This window comes from Bos indicus x Bos taurus, chromosome 20 (assembly GCF_003369695.1).
Source record: "Bos indicus x Bos taurus breed Angus x Brahman F1 hybrid chromosome 20, Bos_hybrid_MaternalHap_v2.0, whole genome shotgun sequence".
Classification (NCBI taxonomy): Eukaryota; Metazoa; Chordata; class Mammalia; order Artiodactyla; family Bovidae; genus Bos; species Bos indicus x Bos taurus.
In genome coordinates, this window is record NC_040095.1 from 12,308,386 (window position 1) to 12,324,489 (window position 16,104).

At 45.0% G+C, this 16,104-nt stretch overlaps 1 protein-coding gene across 11 annotated transcripts in view; it reads right to left on the reverse strand.

Annotated features, from left to right (window-relative positions):
* MAST4 (microtubule associated serine/threonine kinase family member 4) overlaps window positions 1-16,104 on the reverse strand; it is a 619,741-nt gene that overhangs the window by 22,835 nt on the left and 580,802 nt on the right. For 9 of the 11 annotated variants that reach the window (XM_027519962.1, XM_027519961.1, XM_027519960.1 and 6 more), the window contains 5 exons: window positions 8,853-8,975; window positions 8,536-8,648; window positions 6,424-6,551; window positions 5,544-5,779; window positions 1,095-1,295 (listed from right to left, as the gene is read on the reverse strand). In XM_027519962.1, coding sequence (XP_027375763.1) covers window positions 1,095-1,295; window positions 5,544-5,779; window positions 6,424-6,551; window positions 8,536-8,648; window positions 8,853-8,975 — 801 coding nt within the window. The remainder of the gene's footprint in view (window positions 1-1,094; window positions 1,296-5,543; window positions 5,780-6,423; window positions 6,552-8,535; window positions 8,649-8,852; window positions 8,976-16,104) is intronic. The other 2 variants (XM_027519964.1, XM_027519971.1) reach the window with 1 other exon arrangement.

Genomic DNA, 16,104 nt, shown 5'->3' on the forward strand with positions numbered 1-16,104 from the left:
TGCTAAGAAAGCCATGCCCCTGACTCTTCTCCTCAATACATCTTTCCTTACCTCCCCAAACTGAATAACTGACCCACGCTCACCAAGAGGTGGGCTTTCTCACCAGCTCTCAAAGTGGACTGGACCACATTCCACTTACCGACCACACTGGAGCCATTGCCTTGTGCTTGTGAATAGTCATTCAGACTAGGGTGTTTGTTTTAAGGTGCTATACGGACATCTCCCAGAAAACAGCATGCTACAGTGAGCACTACCCCCTCAATGAACATTTCTTTCTGCACAAATCTGAAATTTCAAAAATGTAAACAATCCCTTTTATACATGGTCTGTATTCTTCCAACTTCAAGCCATCTGCAATATAATTTGACTGCCACTTCCATTCTCTTACTGTCTGTCATCTGAGTGATAAGTCACAAGCACCAATGTGTATATTTTCATCTCAGCCAGTGAAATTACACCAGACTTTGTGATTAGTAGAGGCAAAACTAGGTTGTCGAAAAATACCGCAATTCAACAAAATCATAATTAAGCCCAGTTTTTTAAATATAAGGCAGAAAATGACTGGGCTACCAGTAGGAGGAAGCATAACCCAACAGACAAGGCTGGTAAAACTTGTAATTTCAGTGCTGTCTGTGATACACTCTGCATCCCCAGAAATGAAAAACGTATGTTCTCTGTATTGATTTCCTCATTAATTAGATGAGAAAAACTATACTTAGCTTTCTGACACAGATGCTGTAAACAGCTCTGTAAAGGATATAAATGATGCATGGTCTAGGGAAGAAAAATTATTCAGAAGAGGGAAATTTATCACTTAACTTGGGGAGGGGAGAAAGGAAAAAGAAAGAAAACAAAAGAAATAAGCCTTTGTGGGAAGGGATCCTGCCTCATCTCCTGCTGCTGAAAGAAGTGCGAAGGGGTAAGTCACGTTTGTCTTCTGGGAGCCCTGGAGGCCCTCCAGGGAGTCACTCAGGAGGGCTGTGCCAGGGCACCACCCATTACTGGTTCAAGCAATCTTGCATCTCAGCCAGCATGCCAGGGAGCGGGGGGCACATGCACAAGCCACACAGTTTCATGCGAGTTGATGTCTCTACCTCCTGGGATCATGAGAGACAGGGCACTGGCAGAAAGGGACTTTGTGACTTTCCCCGAGGCTTTCTGTTTCTCTGTGCTTTCTAAGCGCTGCCGAGCCATGTGAGAGGCGGGCTCATTGGAGGGCTTGGAGGCATTGTCTGTACTGTCCACACACTCGCTCCGTCCATTTATCTGATCCAAGTGCTCTGAAAAACTGCCAACTGTGCAAAGAAGAAGGGATAAACATTTCAGGAGAATTTGGGATAGGAGAGCTGGGGAGGAGGGAGGAGAGAGAGGGAAGGACGAACACCGGGAAACAGAGGCCCGTGTGGCGCATGAGTCCACGTGGTGTCAGGCAAACATGGAAATCAAGTGACTGGTTCGAGAAAGGTGAGTTGGAGGAGAGAGAATGAAAGAGCTGTCCATCCAGATTCCATTCTCCTTGTACACAGGTCCACTAATTCTTAGTTGACTCCATTTAACTAGAAGAACAATTGCGTTTTAGAATCATTTACAACTTTAATAGACAATTCCTCCTCCTGACCCCACTGTGAAAGGCCATGAACAAACGTCACTTTACAAACCCCATGACCGCCCACAGCGTACCACGATCATCCTATGATACTAGTGATCATCTTTAGCAAGGCAGTTAATACCGGTTTTTGCTAAGTGGACATCATTCAGTCACTTCATAGAGACTTATGCCCCTGTCATCTACTACCATCTTTTCAAGACTCATCTCACACTAGGCTCAGGATGTAACTTACATAAAAGTGCCTCAAGTGTCACCTTTGACCTCCCACACCTCCTTTCATTCTAAGCTCCTTGTAAATTTCACAAGCCAAGACCAAGAGTTTCCTTCACTACACGCGGCATTACCCAATGACTCACTACGTCTTCTTGGCTTTAGTCTTGACACAGACATATGCTGACCTGTCCTGAAATTCCTGGACCAGTGAGAAGATCTGTCCCCCTCTAGGCCAGCCACATGCCTTCTTTATTTTTAATTTTATTACCCTGAATATAAACTGGAAGGGTTTTTTTAAGTTAAAAAATTAGGACTTCCCTCAGCAGAGTAATGTAAGAGAATATGTCACTGATCCCAGTCTGGTAAGTGCACAGGCCCAGTGTGAAGACAGCTCTCTCTTGTCAGCAGTGACATAGTGAAAAACAAGTAACACGACCATCTCTTTCTGTTTCTCCTATTCTTTCTTTCACGGTCTATCAGTTTTTTGGGTTTTTTTTCCTTTCTTTTTTCTTATCACTGATAATACATATTTGTCTGTCCAGAAAAAACAATGCTTATCTCCCTTTTCTTTCTAAATGCTATACTAGAAGCCCCCTGTGCTTTAAAAATCATCAGCACTATCATCACATTAAGATATGCAATCCACAGAGAGAACTGAATACCATTATAAATGATCCTTTGGAAGACCAGCCAGCACATAGTAAAGTGCTGACCATGACATTCTTTGCCTAGAAAAGAGGCTTAACTGGATTTAACTCACATTGCTGTTGCAGTGCTAGACACAGTTCTAGTTCACAGAGGTGGCATGACCCCACAGGCGTGGTCCACGCTAAGGGGAGCCTAGGACCCGGGACAGTGGGGCTTGAGAACCGCGCAGTCCATGGCCACCCAGGCGCTGCAGGCGCTGTAGGCACGGGAGAAGATTCCCAGTCGTCTGTGTGACACCCATCTGACCTTGGGGGCCGTACAGAATAGAGAGATGAGCTGATGTGCTCATAGCAAATATCTACTAAAGAAGATAATCTCAAGGCAAATAACAACCCTCTTTCCACTTGTATATGCCAAACTCAACCCCATTTAACAGTGTATCTATCCCATTCACTCTAAATTAAGAAATCAACTGCTGAGGGACTAGACAAAAACTGCTTCACGAATCAAATCTCACCTCAAAAACCTTCAGCTTGCTCTGGGATACGTTACACGCTCACTCCTCCCTTCTAGTTTGGTTTGGATGGGATCATTGACAAGTATGCACTGGAAAGCTGAATCTCTTCACGATGAATAATTTGTCAGATGCGTTTGAGCACTAACCTAAATTTTCAAGACTTTTGCTTCTCACTGATTCAAATACATTGTAGTCAAGAGAAGGAAACACATACAAAGCTGGGCTTCTCTCAATGCTGGAGTGCGTGTCTTCTATCATCCCCCTGCTTGCCTCTGCCATCTCATTTCATAGCACTGCATATAAACGTGTGAGTCTTTCCTGCCAAGGGTGGATAATGTCACTTTCATGTTCTGTAAATGTCAAGGGTTCTTTCTTTTTGATGGTGGAGCAATATAAAAATCAACAAATTTAATTTTACTACAGTCACGGTTTTCAGATTTCCTAATTACCCTTGGCTATGAGCAAATCAGCTCATCTCTCTATTCTGTACGGCCCCCAAGGTCTTTGATTATTTTTAGTGTGTGTCTGAGGGAGACAGAGAGAAAGGTGGTTTGAATCTATTAATCAAAATGCATGGCAGGACAGAGACAGATTTTTTTTTTAATTATGAAAGTAATCAATCAAATGCTTAGACACCATTCCCCTCCCCCTCCCTTATAACTTTCTGAGAGTCAGTAGGCAGAAGGATCCAAGAGACCATAAACAATTCATCATATTAAGAATAAATGTGAAATAGAGGCAGCCCTATTCAGAGTAAATAATAAACTAAGAAACACATGAGAACTTAGTAACCAGAAATATAAAGCACTTGACATATCCACATTTGATTCGATACCAAGATGAACAGGAATCCTAGGCTACTAGTTTGTTTTCACACACTTCTTCATTGCTACTATCTTGGCTCTACCAAGTTAGGACATGTGGAATTATCCCACATGGAAACAGAACTGAGAGGAAAAGAGAGAAGGGAAAAACCCAACATTATTTTTCCCCATGATCAACTATCAGCTCACATGAAGTTCTGCAGAACCAGACCTTTTAGTGAGGCGGAAATAAACCCTGTTTGTAAAAGTTGTTATTTTGAAATGATTCAAAACAAAACAAAATTATACACTGAATATTCAGTTAGTTAAAAAAAATTTCACGATAATCATTCATGGTTATCAATATAGCATCCTGGATATGGCTTAATGAAAACATTTATTATAGCAACCTTAAGCCATACCCATATTTTTATTTTTTGAAAGCATAAATGCATATTGCTCTGTGGAAGGATGTGCTATGAATAACATTTTTATAAACCAAATAACATCTGAAATGCACCTCAAGGCCTTGCTCTGAGGGAAGAGTAAGCCCAATCATTTAATGAGGACACGTCTGTGATTAAGGGCCGCAAGTATCCATGATACACTGCTGCTGCTGCTGCTAAGTCGCTTCAGTTGTGTCCGACTCTGTGCGACCCCATAGACGGCAGCCCACCAGGCTCCCCCGTTCCTGGGATTCTCCAGGCAAGAATACTGGAGTGGGTTGCCATTTCCTTCTCCAGTGCGTGAAAGTGAAAAGTGAAAGTGAAGTTGCTCAGTCGTATCCAACTCTTAGCGACCCCATGGACTGAAGCCTACCAGGCTCCTCCGTCCATGGGATTTTCCAGGCAAGAGTACTGGAGTGGGGTGCCATTGCCTTCTCTGCCATGATTCATAGGCATTCTAAAAACCCGTGGAGACACTGCTCTTCTGGTCAGGAAGGTCTACTTCCCACAAAAGTAACGTCAAAAAGAGTTCTCCCAGGAAAGGCCTAACCCCCTGGACTGCTTCCCACACACCACACTGTGTCTCAGAAGTGTCTTCACCAGTTACCTAGAGGCTGGAAACTTGTGTGCAGTGGAGTGGTTTCATAGCCACACAAGATATCAGTTTGAACTGTGTTGATACTTCTGACTCCCCTCTCCCCTCTCAATCCGTGAACCTCATGGCATGAGAATTTTGCTGCAATGACTGAGGGTTTAGAGTGGAGACTATTCGGTGACTGGGTATAACGTGGCCCCACAACAAAAACCAGCTCCTTCAAGGGAACAGCTACCCATCTGAACACTGAAGGGAAAACTGGCTTACATTGTATAGGTGGTGATTTAAGACGCTATTGAGGGTCCTGCTGACCGTCTGACAGGGTTGCTTACTCGTCACTTTGAGTTAGATGCAGCTCCACAAGACCCGTGCTGTGCCTTTGCCTCCACAACGAAGAACAAGCTCCCCTACTTCTACTTCTGAAGACCATCCAAGGGCGCCGCTGAAACCCATCAGAGGACGTGAAGGCTTCAGGTGAAGCAAGAAAGACTGGCCGTACAGCCATGCACTAAGGAGAGGGCTGAGATGTCTGATCTCAGCTCTGAGGAGTCCACTGCCCAACCCTAAGGAGTGAGGCTGTAAGAGAGTCTAGCAACACAAAACACCCACCATCACTGCCTGTCCGAAGCCAGGCCTGGGACTCCGAGCACCGCAGTCACTTGTCAGCTTGGCGGGCGATGCTGGGATGGCAGGGGCCAGCCCACGGCCTTACCTGACAGAGTGGAGCTGCTGATGGTGCTGGCCGGGGTAGTGACCTCGGGCTCCTCCTGAGCACTCTCTGCAGCAGGCAGGGCTGGCTTTTCCGGCTCCTCGTGCAGCTCTCTGGGGCGGGGAGCGGCCCCGTCGTGTTCTGCCTCTGCTGAAACAGCCAGCTTGGGAAGCAGCCCAGCACCGCGTCTATGTCTGTTGCTTTCAGTGTCTGAAGAGTTGGATGTGGATAACTGTTGCCTTAATTAAACACAAAACAAAGTCATATAGCTATAGACACTAGGAAATTGTGTGCAAGGTGAATTTTAGGAAAAAAAATAAAACAGGTAAAAATGGAACTGAGATAGCCTAACCAACACATGTTGAGGGCAGTGACTTCTAAACTGTGCCCGACCAGAGGTATCCCCAGGAACCGGTCAGAAGTGCACACTCTTGGGGCTTCCCTTGCGGTCCAGTGGTAAGAATCCACCTGCCAATGCAGGGGAAATGGGTCTGATCCCTGGGAAGATCTGATATGCTGTGGAGCAACTAAGCCCATGCACCACAAGTACTGAGCACACGCAGAGCCCACATGTCACAACTAGTGAGCCCGTGCACTGCAAGCAGAGAGCAGCCCCCTCTCAGGGCAGCTAGAGGAAGCCCGTGCAGCAACAAAGACCCAGCTCAGTTAAAAACAAATACATGAAAAAAATGTAAAAGGATATACAATTGTATTTTTTAAAAAAGGAAAAGAGGAATATGCATTCTCAGCCCTCATCTCAGACCTCCTGGGTCAGCACTTTGCTTCCACTGGCCTCCAGGAGATTCGGATGCATGCTCGTGTTTAAGAACCACTGCCCTGGTAGCTACTGTTTACAATGCTTCTTAACAAGCATTTCACATACATTTCAGAATACTCTGAACTCCAGCTTAGTGTTTCCGTGGATGGCAACGCTGTGCTTTTAGTTTTGTCCCCAGGGTCTTCCTTCTCTTCTCCTGAATTCTGAGTACCTCGATCCATACTGCTGAAGACCTGCAAGGCAAAGAATCAGTACTTATTAATATCTTCTTGAAAGGGATTGTCAGAAGAAAAAAAAAAAAAAGTCCTGGGAGAACAACCTGAGAGTTTGACTAAGGTTTGAATTGGGGCCATGTATTCAGAAGGTACTTTCCAATGCTATTTACTTGAGTCCTGAGGTGAGTGGCCAATTGCACAATTTTATTTCCTTTTGGAGTGGGGAGCTATGAATTCATCACATTCTCACCATATCTCACTATGGACTTTGTATCTGCAAACAAAATCCATAGATGCGTTGGGGTTTCCAGGCCTGGGATCAATGCACGCATTAGATTACATTTAACCATGAAGTCAATCAGAAAAAGAAAATCACAGAGAAAAAGACTGAATGGCCCCCAGTCAGGTGCAGGAAGTAGAAAAACGAATTGGAATTGAGAGGGAAGAGAAAAATAAATTACCTGTTTCAAGACCCATTGGGGGGAGATGCAGTGTGTACTTGGTGAGGTATTTGTTTGGCTTATAAATCACATATACCAACAGGCAGCCTCATGTATTGATACTGGGATTTCTGAAGGGGATCATAGCTTAAGCAAACTGAGGTCTCTGCTGTACCACCGGCAAGATGGAAGCAGAAACAGAGAGCTGAAAGTCCAACCCAGGAAGCACTCGCTACACCCAAGCCAGCCAACTGCTGTTCTCATGGGGATGGCCCTTATAGCTCCTATAGTCTCCTGGGATTAGGAGGAAGGTAGCGAAAGAGCAGGAGACAGCAGAGAGGGAGCAGCGTAGGGGATGGCTTTGACGGGCCAGAGAACAGGCACCAGGAGAGCTTGCACTGTCATCAGCTTCTTTCCTGGCTCTGCTCTAGACCTGGGCCTCCCCTCCAGGGAAATCCCTACCTCTCTGTGTCATTCCTGTACCCAGGGAGGGCAGTGTCGGCCAATCTGAGAGCACTCTGGGTAGTCACTTAGAAAAAGCTACGGAACACCCTCAAATCACTCACTGCTATAGAAAAGCTGCACAATAATGATGCAAAATGCCATGGCAACAGAAAACATATCTTGAGTGAAAACAAAAAATGAAGTTAGGGTGCCCTGTAGATTCATTTCTGTCTTCCTAGGGCCCTGCTTATCTCAGGACTATCAGGTGCGTCTTTGGTTTGTTTGTCTTTTAAATCTTCCCACCAGTCAAAAAGCACCTTTCTCCAACATTGATTTTTATCTATTTCTAAAATTCTAGCTTGGCTGGCCTACTGCCCCTTTAATATATCTTACCCTTTCTATCATTGATTAAGAGATTGTCTCATTTCACAATCAACTGTCTCCAAGAGTCTGGGCTTATATTGAGCACTAAGCCTTCTTCTTTGTGTTGTATCCGTGGGATACTAGAAGAAGGCTCTGCACACAATGAGCTTAAAGTTCTTCTTATAAAAGCAGTGGGAGATGCCTCCATGGCCCAGCAAGAGCTAGACCAGGGTCAATACGGAGATGGTATCAGATACTCCCCAAAGAAAAACCGTGAGCTCAAGTCTCTGCCTCCAAGAAAAAGGGTATTAATCTGTGGAGCTGGAAACAGAGAAATATACCACTGCATGGGGGTAGGAATGCTGGTTTATCAAAATGATGGGGTCACTCTTTTCTCCCCCTAAAAGAGACTCCAAGCTCCGCAACAGCACAGGTGGTTTTCACAATCTTGTAAAGGTATTTAAGGTACCAACTATCTGACCCGCGGGCTTCCCTGGTGGCTCAATGGTAAAGAATCCTCCTGCCAGGGCAAGAGATGTGGGTTCGATTCCTGGGTCGGGAAGATCCCTTGGAGGAGGAAATAGCAACCCACTCCAGTATTCTTGCCTGGGAAATTCCATGGACAGAGAGCCTGGCGGGCTACAGTTTACGAGGTCACAAAGAGTTCGACACAATTTAGCAATTAAACAACAACAACAAATCTGACCAGTAGGAAATTCTCTAAGAGAGACCCTCTTATGCCATATTTCACTTACCTTAGAAAACCTATGTGAACATGAGGAAAACTGCCTTATTTCCACATTAAAGTCTTCATCATTCGTGTCATCTTCTTCCTCAGTCTCCATATGATGGTACTTCTCTGACCGAGCTGCAGGAAAAGGTTTGGAAAGCAGTTTCAATTACTCAGAATTTCAGCTTTTAACTTAGCTATTTTAATTATGAGTTTCTCTATCAAGGCAACATTATGTTTTAGAACTCATGGGTTCAGGACTGAAAGGTACCTATCAAAAACAGAGCTGATTTTCCACAAAGAAAAGGCCAAATAATGTTTTATGTCAGATAATGCACATACTATCAAAATAACTTGTGTCGTCTTCAGATTCCAGTTGGGGAATGAATTCTGCCTTCTGTCTCAGCAAACTGTTCCAGTCTAAGCAACGGAAGAATCGATGCTGTTTGACTTCATATGCACCACCTTAGGGTAGGGAGTGGAGGGAGAGAACAGAGGGAAAAGTGTTCAGTTATCCTCCCAACAAAGGTAAGCATCAGTTTTTAAGAACAACAGAAAAAAAAAATTATCAAGAGAGAATTAAAGAAATCAGGGAAATCTTTTTCATGCTACAACCCAAAGCTCCAAAAATTTTCCCATAATTTATCAGCAGGGGATTTGATTTTGCTAACAGCAGTTGCTATGGCACAGTTTTTCTTTGTTAATTTTTCCATGACTTCCTCCATTTTTCAAAGGTTAATGACACGGCCACTTAAAATCCCATTATGCTGAACCTGGGGACATGGACACACACTGGCCCAAAGCAGACTTGCTGCTTACCACCCCCATAAAATTCTAAGAAGGCATAAAACGTGGTAATGGCATTAATTCCTCTGGAGGTAAGTGTTTTTTTTGGGGGGGGGAATACCTACCACAATCGATTTCTCTTTTCTCTTTTTTAAAAATTATATATATTTAAAAATTATATATATCTAGGCTATGTTGCGGAGAAGGCAACGGCAACCCACTCCAGTACTCTTGCCTGGAAAATCCCATGGACGGAGGAGCCTGGTAGGCTGCAGTCCATGGGGTCGCTAAGAGTTGGACACGACTGAGTGACTTCACTTTCACTTTTCACTTTCATGCATTGGAGAAGGAAATGGCAACCCACTCCAGTATTCTTGCCTGGAGAATCACAGGGACAGAGGAGCCTGGTGGGCTGCCATTTATGGGGTCGCACAGAGTTGGACACGACTGAAGCGACTTAGCAGCAGCAGGCTACGTTGGGTCTTTGTTGCTGCACACAGGCTTTCTCTAGTTGCAGAGAGTGGGGTCACTCTCTAGTTGTGGCCTGTGGCCTCTAGGACATGCAGGTTCAGTCGCTGACCCAGGCATGTGAAATATTCCCAGACCAGGAATCAAACCCGTGTTCCCTGCATTGGCAGGCAGATTCTAACTACTGGAACTCCAAATAAGTTCAAAAATTTTATTTTTAATTGGAAGGTAACTGTTTTACAATATTGTGTTGGTTTCTGCCATATATCAAGATGAATCAGCCATAGGCATATGTATGAAGGTAAGATTCTAATAAAGATGATAATATATAATGGTTATCATTCAATTTCATTGGATTGTTCATTAACATTGGTAGGAATTAGATTCTATGGCCTACAGATTCTTAAATAAGAAACTGGCAAACTTGTTTGATAGATTTATAATACATGTGATGAAAAGCAATCCCAATTACTAAGTTTTAGGTTTCTTTTTACCAAATGAGCCTGATAGGACAATTCCGTGAATTGAATTAATATTTGTAATTCAGTTTATGATTTTAAAGAGAGATTTTGAAGGGCAGACCCCATCAAAGTATTACACTGTCCCCCATGTAAAGGGACTCCCCTGGTGGCTCAGCTGGTAAAGAATCCACCTGCAATATGGGAGACCTGGGTTTAATCTCTGGGTTGGGAAGATCCCCTGGAGAAGGGAAAGGCTACCCATTCTAGTATTCTGGCCTGGAGAGTTCCATGGACTGTATAGCATACTTTCTTCCCTGATAGCTCAGTTGGTAAAGAATTCGCCTGCAATGCAGGAGACCCCGGTTCGATTCCTGTGTTGGGAAGATCCTCTGGAGAAGAGATAGGCTATCCACTCCAGTATTCTTGGGCTTCCTTTGTGGTTCAGCTGGTAAAGAATCTGCCTGCAGTGTGGGAGACCTGGATTCGATCCTTGGGTTGGGAAGGTCCTCTGGAGAAGGGTAAGGCTACCTACTCCAATATTCTGGCCTAGAGAATTCCATGGACTGTATAGTCCACGGGGTTACAAAGAGTCAGACATGACTGAGCGACTTTCACTCTCCCATGTAAAGAGAAGGTACATATGTTATAAAAATCTCGCCATGAGAATCACACCCCCATCCTACCACCAACATGCACACTGTTGATGGGGGAGGTAAGGAAAATTCAATCCTGAAACAATTTCAGGAAGAGATACTTCTCACAAGACTAGTACCAGGATCTAATCCGTCTCCCAACCAGGAGATGCCCCTCAACACGGGTTGCAAATGCCTCTTTAATGGAGTTGTTACTCATGCTTCTCATCCTGTCCTCAGTGGGGTACAAAAGGAACAGGATGAGAAATGCAAGCTGAATGAAAAGTCTTGGGGCAGGGGAGGCATCTGTAAAGTTCAAAGTCATCGTTCTGTCCTCACTGGGCCTCCCTTGAGCACAAGGAACAGGTTGGCTAGGGCTCCAAACCAGCCAAGGGAAACCAATGTTTTGATAACGATGGAACGAAGAGAAAAACGCCAAGTGAAAAAAATCATCCCCCAAAAGGGAGAATGGGTTCTTTACAAAGTATTTGATTAGAATCTTTTTCTAGAATTCAGTAGGCTTTTCCCTTGTTTACAGCATGATACTCAAGTCTGCTGTTGAGCCCAACAGCAACAGCATCAGCAGCTGGGATTTGAGGGCCAACTTTGACAAGTACTGCACTAGAGACAAGAGGCAACTTGCTTCTTTTAATTAAACCACTGAAAGTAATGCCTCATGGTAGGCATTGTCAACTCCATTTTTTGGATGTGAAAAACAAATATGCAATAAACTATACGGGTCAAGATCATCCGGTGAGTAAGGGTTAGAGGGGCTGAGCTGAGGTCTGTCTAAAGACCACCAGTCCATCCTCAGGGCCACAGCACCACATGCCATGCAAGGGGAGGCCTGGTTGAGTTGAGATCCTACCCTGCCCTCTCTCTCGCATCAACTTTCAAATGGATTTACCATGTGGATATCGGGGAAGGGAGCCACACACCCAGCTCCCCAGCATCTCTGCCTAGTCCAACTCCAGCCCTCCGTGCAGCCTGGTTCTCTTCTACCCCAACAAACATCCCCAAACACATCTGCCAGGGACATTTTCTTCCCATGATCTTTGCTTGGAGATGATCAAAGGGCTTAAATATGCATCAGTTCAATTCCTTCACTGTGCCAGTGACACTGAGGTCCAAAGAGTCAGGCCCTAACTAGTGGCCAACCAAGCGGCCTACCAAGCACTGTACAGCAATGACTATGACTTCAGCTGCCACTCTTGGGGCTTCATCAGATGACAGCCCTGGAACATCCAGGTCACTCAACTTTACCAGAAAAGCATAGTTTTCTGGACCCAAAGGCTCAAAAGACACTTCCTGACCATATCCAGAGTGTTTGCTCCCTGACCCACACCTTGGGACACATATTGGTGAGAGCCTTCACTTGCTATCTATGGAGAATGACAAATGGGCCCTCCCCAGGGAGCCCAGCCCACTGCTGACCCAGTGCCCAGGTCTCACCCATTGGCCTCTGTGCCCCACTGAGAAGCAGCTGCTTATCACTGAGCCCTGTTTTTCATGCACTTCTGGAGAGAGGGGGAACAAAAGAATCAAAAGGACATACCAAAGAAAAATTAACCCTGGGCTAACAACCTCAAACCTGGGGCTTCCCGGGTAGCTCAGCTGGTAAAGAATCCACCTGCAATGCAGGAGACCCCAGTTCAATTCCTGAGTCGGGAAGTCGGGAAGTCATCCCTAGAGAAGGGATGGACTACCTACTCCAGTGTTCTTGGGCTTCCCTGGTGGCTCAGACAAAGAATCCGCCTGCAATGTGGGAGACCTGAGTTCGATCCCTGGGCTGGGAAGATCCCCTGGAAGAGGACATGGCAACCCACTCCAGTATTCTTGCCTGGAGAATCCCATGGACAGAGGAGCCTGGCAGGCTACAGTCCATGGGGTCGCAGAGTTGGACACAACTCAGTGACTAAGCACACGGCACAACCTCAAACCTAGAGTGTGTTGAAAAGCAGAGACATTACTCTGCCGACAAAGGTCTGTGTAGTCTTCTCAGTGGTCACGTACAGTTGTGAGAGCTGGACCATAAAGAAGGCGGAATGCCAAAGAATTGATGCCTTCAAACTGTGGTGCTGGAGAAGACTCCTGAAAGTCCCTTGGACTGCAAGGGGATCAAACCAGTCAATCTTAAGGGAGATCAACCCTGAATATTCAGTGGAAGGACTGATGCTGAAGCTCCAGTATTTTGGTCATCTGATGCGAAAAGATGATTCATTGGAAAAGTCCCTGATGCTGGGAAAGATTGAGGGTAGAGGGAAAAGAGGGCATCAGAGGATGAGATGGCTGGATGGAATCACCGATACAATGAACGTGAACTTGGGCAGACTCCAGGAGATGGTGAGGGACAGGGAGGCCTGGCATACTACAGTCCATGGGATCACAGAGAGACAGAGATGACTGGGCGACTGAACAGCAACCTCTTGGAATAGTACAGATGGTGGCTTTATGAGCCAAACACAAATCATCAGACACAGGAACTCATGCAAATGTCACTCTCACCATAACAATTCACCAGAAAGGTAAAGGGACCATTTCTTGAGCTCCTGTTATGCACCAGATTAATGGAACCACACACCTCCTCCAACACGCCCACACTCAATCCTACAATAATCCCATGAGGTGTGTAACATGCTTATTTCCAGAGATTAGGAAACTGAGACTCCAGGCAACGAAGAAATGACTTACGACCTCCCAGCTGGCTTATGGGTGGGAGTCAGTCACATCTGAGCAGGTCTCAAGTCCAATGAGCCCAGCTGCTCTCAATATTCTACAAGTTCAAAAGTCAAGTTCAAGTACAACAAGGTCCCAAATTGCAAGTTAGGGTTTGGCACTAGTGTTCTCCCTTGAGCATTTCTCTCCTTTCACAAAATTTTCTTAAACATCCATTATGTTCTTCACACTCCTTTTCTCAGCCTCTCTAGTCTCCCGGGCAAATGTGCATTCGCACATTTCGTGGTGCATTATTTTGCCCTCTTAATATGCATCAAATCCACACCACTGTCATTGGAAGCAGCATGGCAGACTTGCAGGATTCTCAGACTCGCTCTCTGGGCCCTACTGGGACCCGTCACATTGGACCTGCCTGTTTGGCAAGCTCTCCTTGACAACTCTAAGAGCTTGGGCAGGGTCCTTTAAAGTCTCTTTCAAGTTTCTGCTAGAAGATTTGTTTCTCAATCTGTCAAACCCTGAAAAGACTGAAAGCAGCAGTCAAGGAGAAAATGTGCAAAGATAACTTGCAGCAAATAACGTACAGATGTGGATGTTCTGACCAGCATCCATAGCCCTGTCTTGCTAAGTGAAGGCCAATCAAGAGTCCACACATTCCGAGGAGAGGGAAATGGGCAGAGTAAATAGGAAAACTCTCCAAAGTGACGCACGGACACTGAAGAGAACTCTTTAGTGGGAGTGCTGATATGATTCCTATACCTTGTTAGCTCTACCTTAGAACAATACTTCTCTGGGACAGTTGATTAGACTACACAAACAGATATTTGTATTGTTGCAGGGCAATCTTAAAATGCCTCTGCTTCTCACATTTGACTCAAGTGGGTAAAACCACCTCTCAAATCTCTGCACCACACAGAGCCTTGACTCCCGTTCTTGGACAGCTATGCTTATCTCTTGAACCATAAAGCAAATCCAACTGTATATCACAGACAGAGGGAAATAACCAGTTTGCTAGTCACTTCAGCAAAAGGAAATCCAAATAGGGTGACAAGAAAGATAAAGAATTCTGTTCAAAGAGTTCATCAGCTCAAAGGTGGGGGCACCCTCACCATTCCTGAGTCTCATACGCCAAAGGGGAAAGCACGGGATTATACAGGCAAGAAAAATACAAAATGACAACAGCAGCAGCGGTGTCACATCTGGTCCCAACAGACAGTGTTGATGATCTTTTATCCTCACGGTAATCCTGGGATGTAGACCTTCCATCAGCTCCACTTTATAGATGAGGGAGTGAGGCACAGAAAGGGAAGCAACCTGCTCGTGATCACACACTTCAGATTTAAACCCAGGCAAGCTGACGACCGAGTTTATGCCTTTACCTTCCATTATATCACCTTTCCTAGTGAAAGGCCCGCTTACCCATGGAAGAAAGCAAAAAGCACATGGTACTCTAGCATAAAGCCTTCCCAGGTGGCACCAGTGGTAAAGAATCTGCCTGCCAATGCAGGAGATGGAAGAGACGCAGTTCGATCCCTGGGTAGGGAAGCTCCCCTGGAGGAGGGCATGGCAACCCACTCCAGTCTTCTTGCCTGGAGAATCCCATGGACAGAGGAGCCTGGCAGGTTACAGTCCATATGGTCACAAAGTCGGGCACAACTGACGTTACGTAGCATGCAGGCAGGCACTCTAGTACAAAACTCAACTCAAATTAGTTTTCCTAGTTGAGTTCTGATTTTAAAATTTCTTGGGAATTCCCTGGTGGTACAGTGGTTAGGACATTGGCTTTCGCTGTCATTGACCTGGGTTCAACCCCTGGTGGGGGAACTGAGATTCCACAAGCCTTGTAGTGTGGCCAAAAAAAAAAAAAGCTCCATTGAAAGCTTCTTAAATTCTCTAAGGCAGGGTCTTCAAGGTTTCTCTGCCAAGAGCCAGACAGTAGATGTTTTAGGCCTTGTGGGCCATGGAGTTGGTCATGACTACTCAACTCAGCCAAGCAGCATGAAGACAGCCATAGGTAATGTGCAAGTGAACAGTACTGCTGTGATTCAACAAAACTTTATTTACAAAATAAAGATTGGGTCCATGGGTTTTAATGAATCATCAGAAACTCTGGGTAGCACAGCATTCCATACTTAAGCAAGAAAAGAGCTCTCCAACTGAGGAAGCTCTGAGCAAAAGTGGAGCACAATATAAGATATATATATTTGGTGTTTTTGCAAATGATTTCTGTCTAGAAAAAACTGGGTGAGAGAATGATCTCATCAGCATCTTCTTATCTTTCTAGTAAAATGGGGTAGGATGAAACAGCTCAGAATAAACAACCCAGCAAGTCAATAATTGTCATTGATGAAAATTTTTATCAATACAGTGTGTATGTGCGATGTGTGCTGTATGTGTGTGTGGGTGTGTGTGCATCATGTGTATTTAATATGTAGACTCATCCAGGTACATTCACATACTGGAGTTGGCTAGGACTGTCTTGCAATCTCTGTCTATTAAGAATATAAGGAAGAAAAGGAATAGGAGTTTGGAAAAAAACAAAAAACTGGTAGTAGTACAGTCAGAAAAAATAAT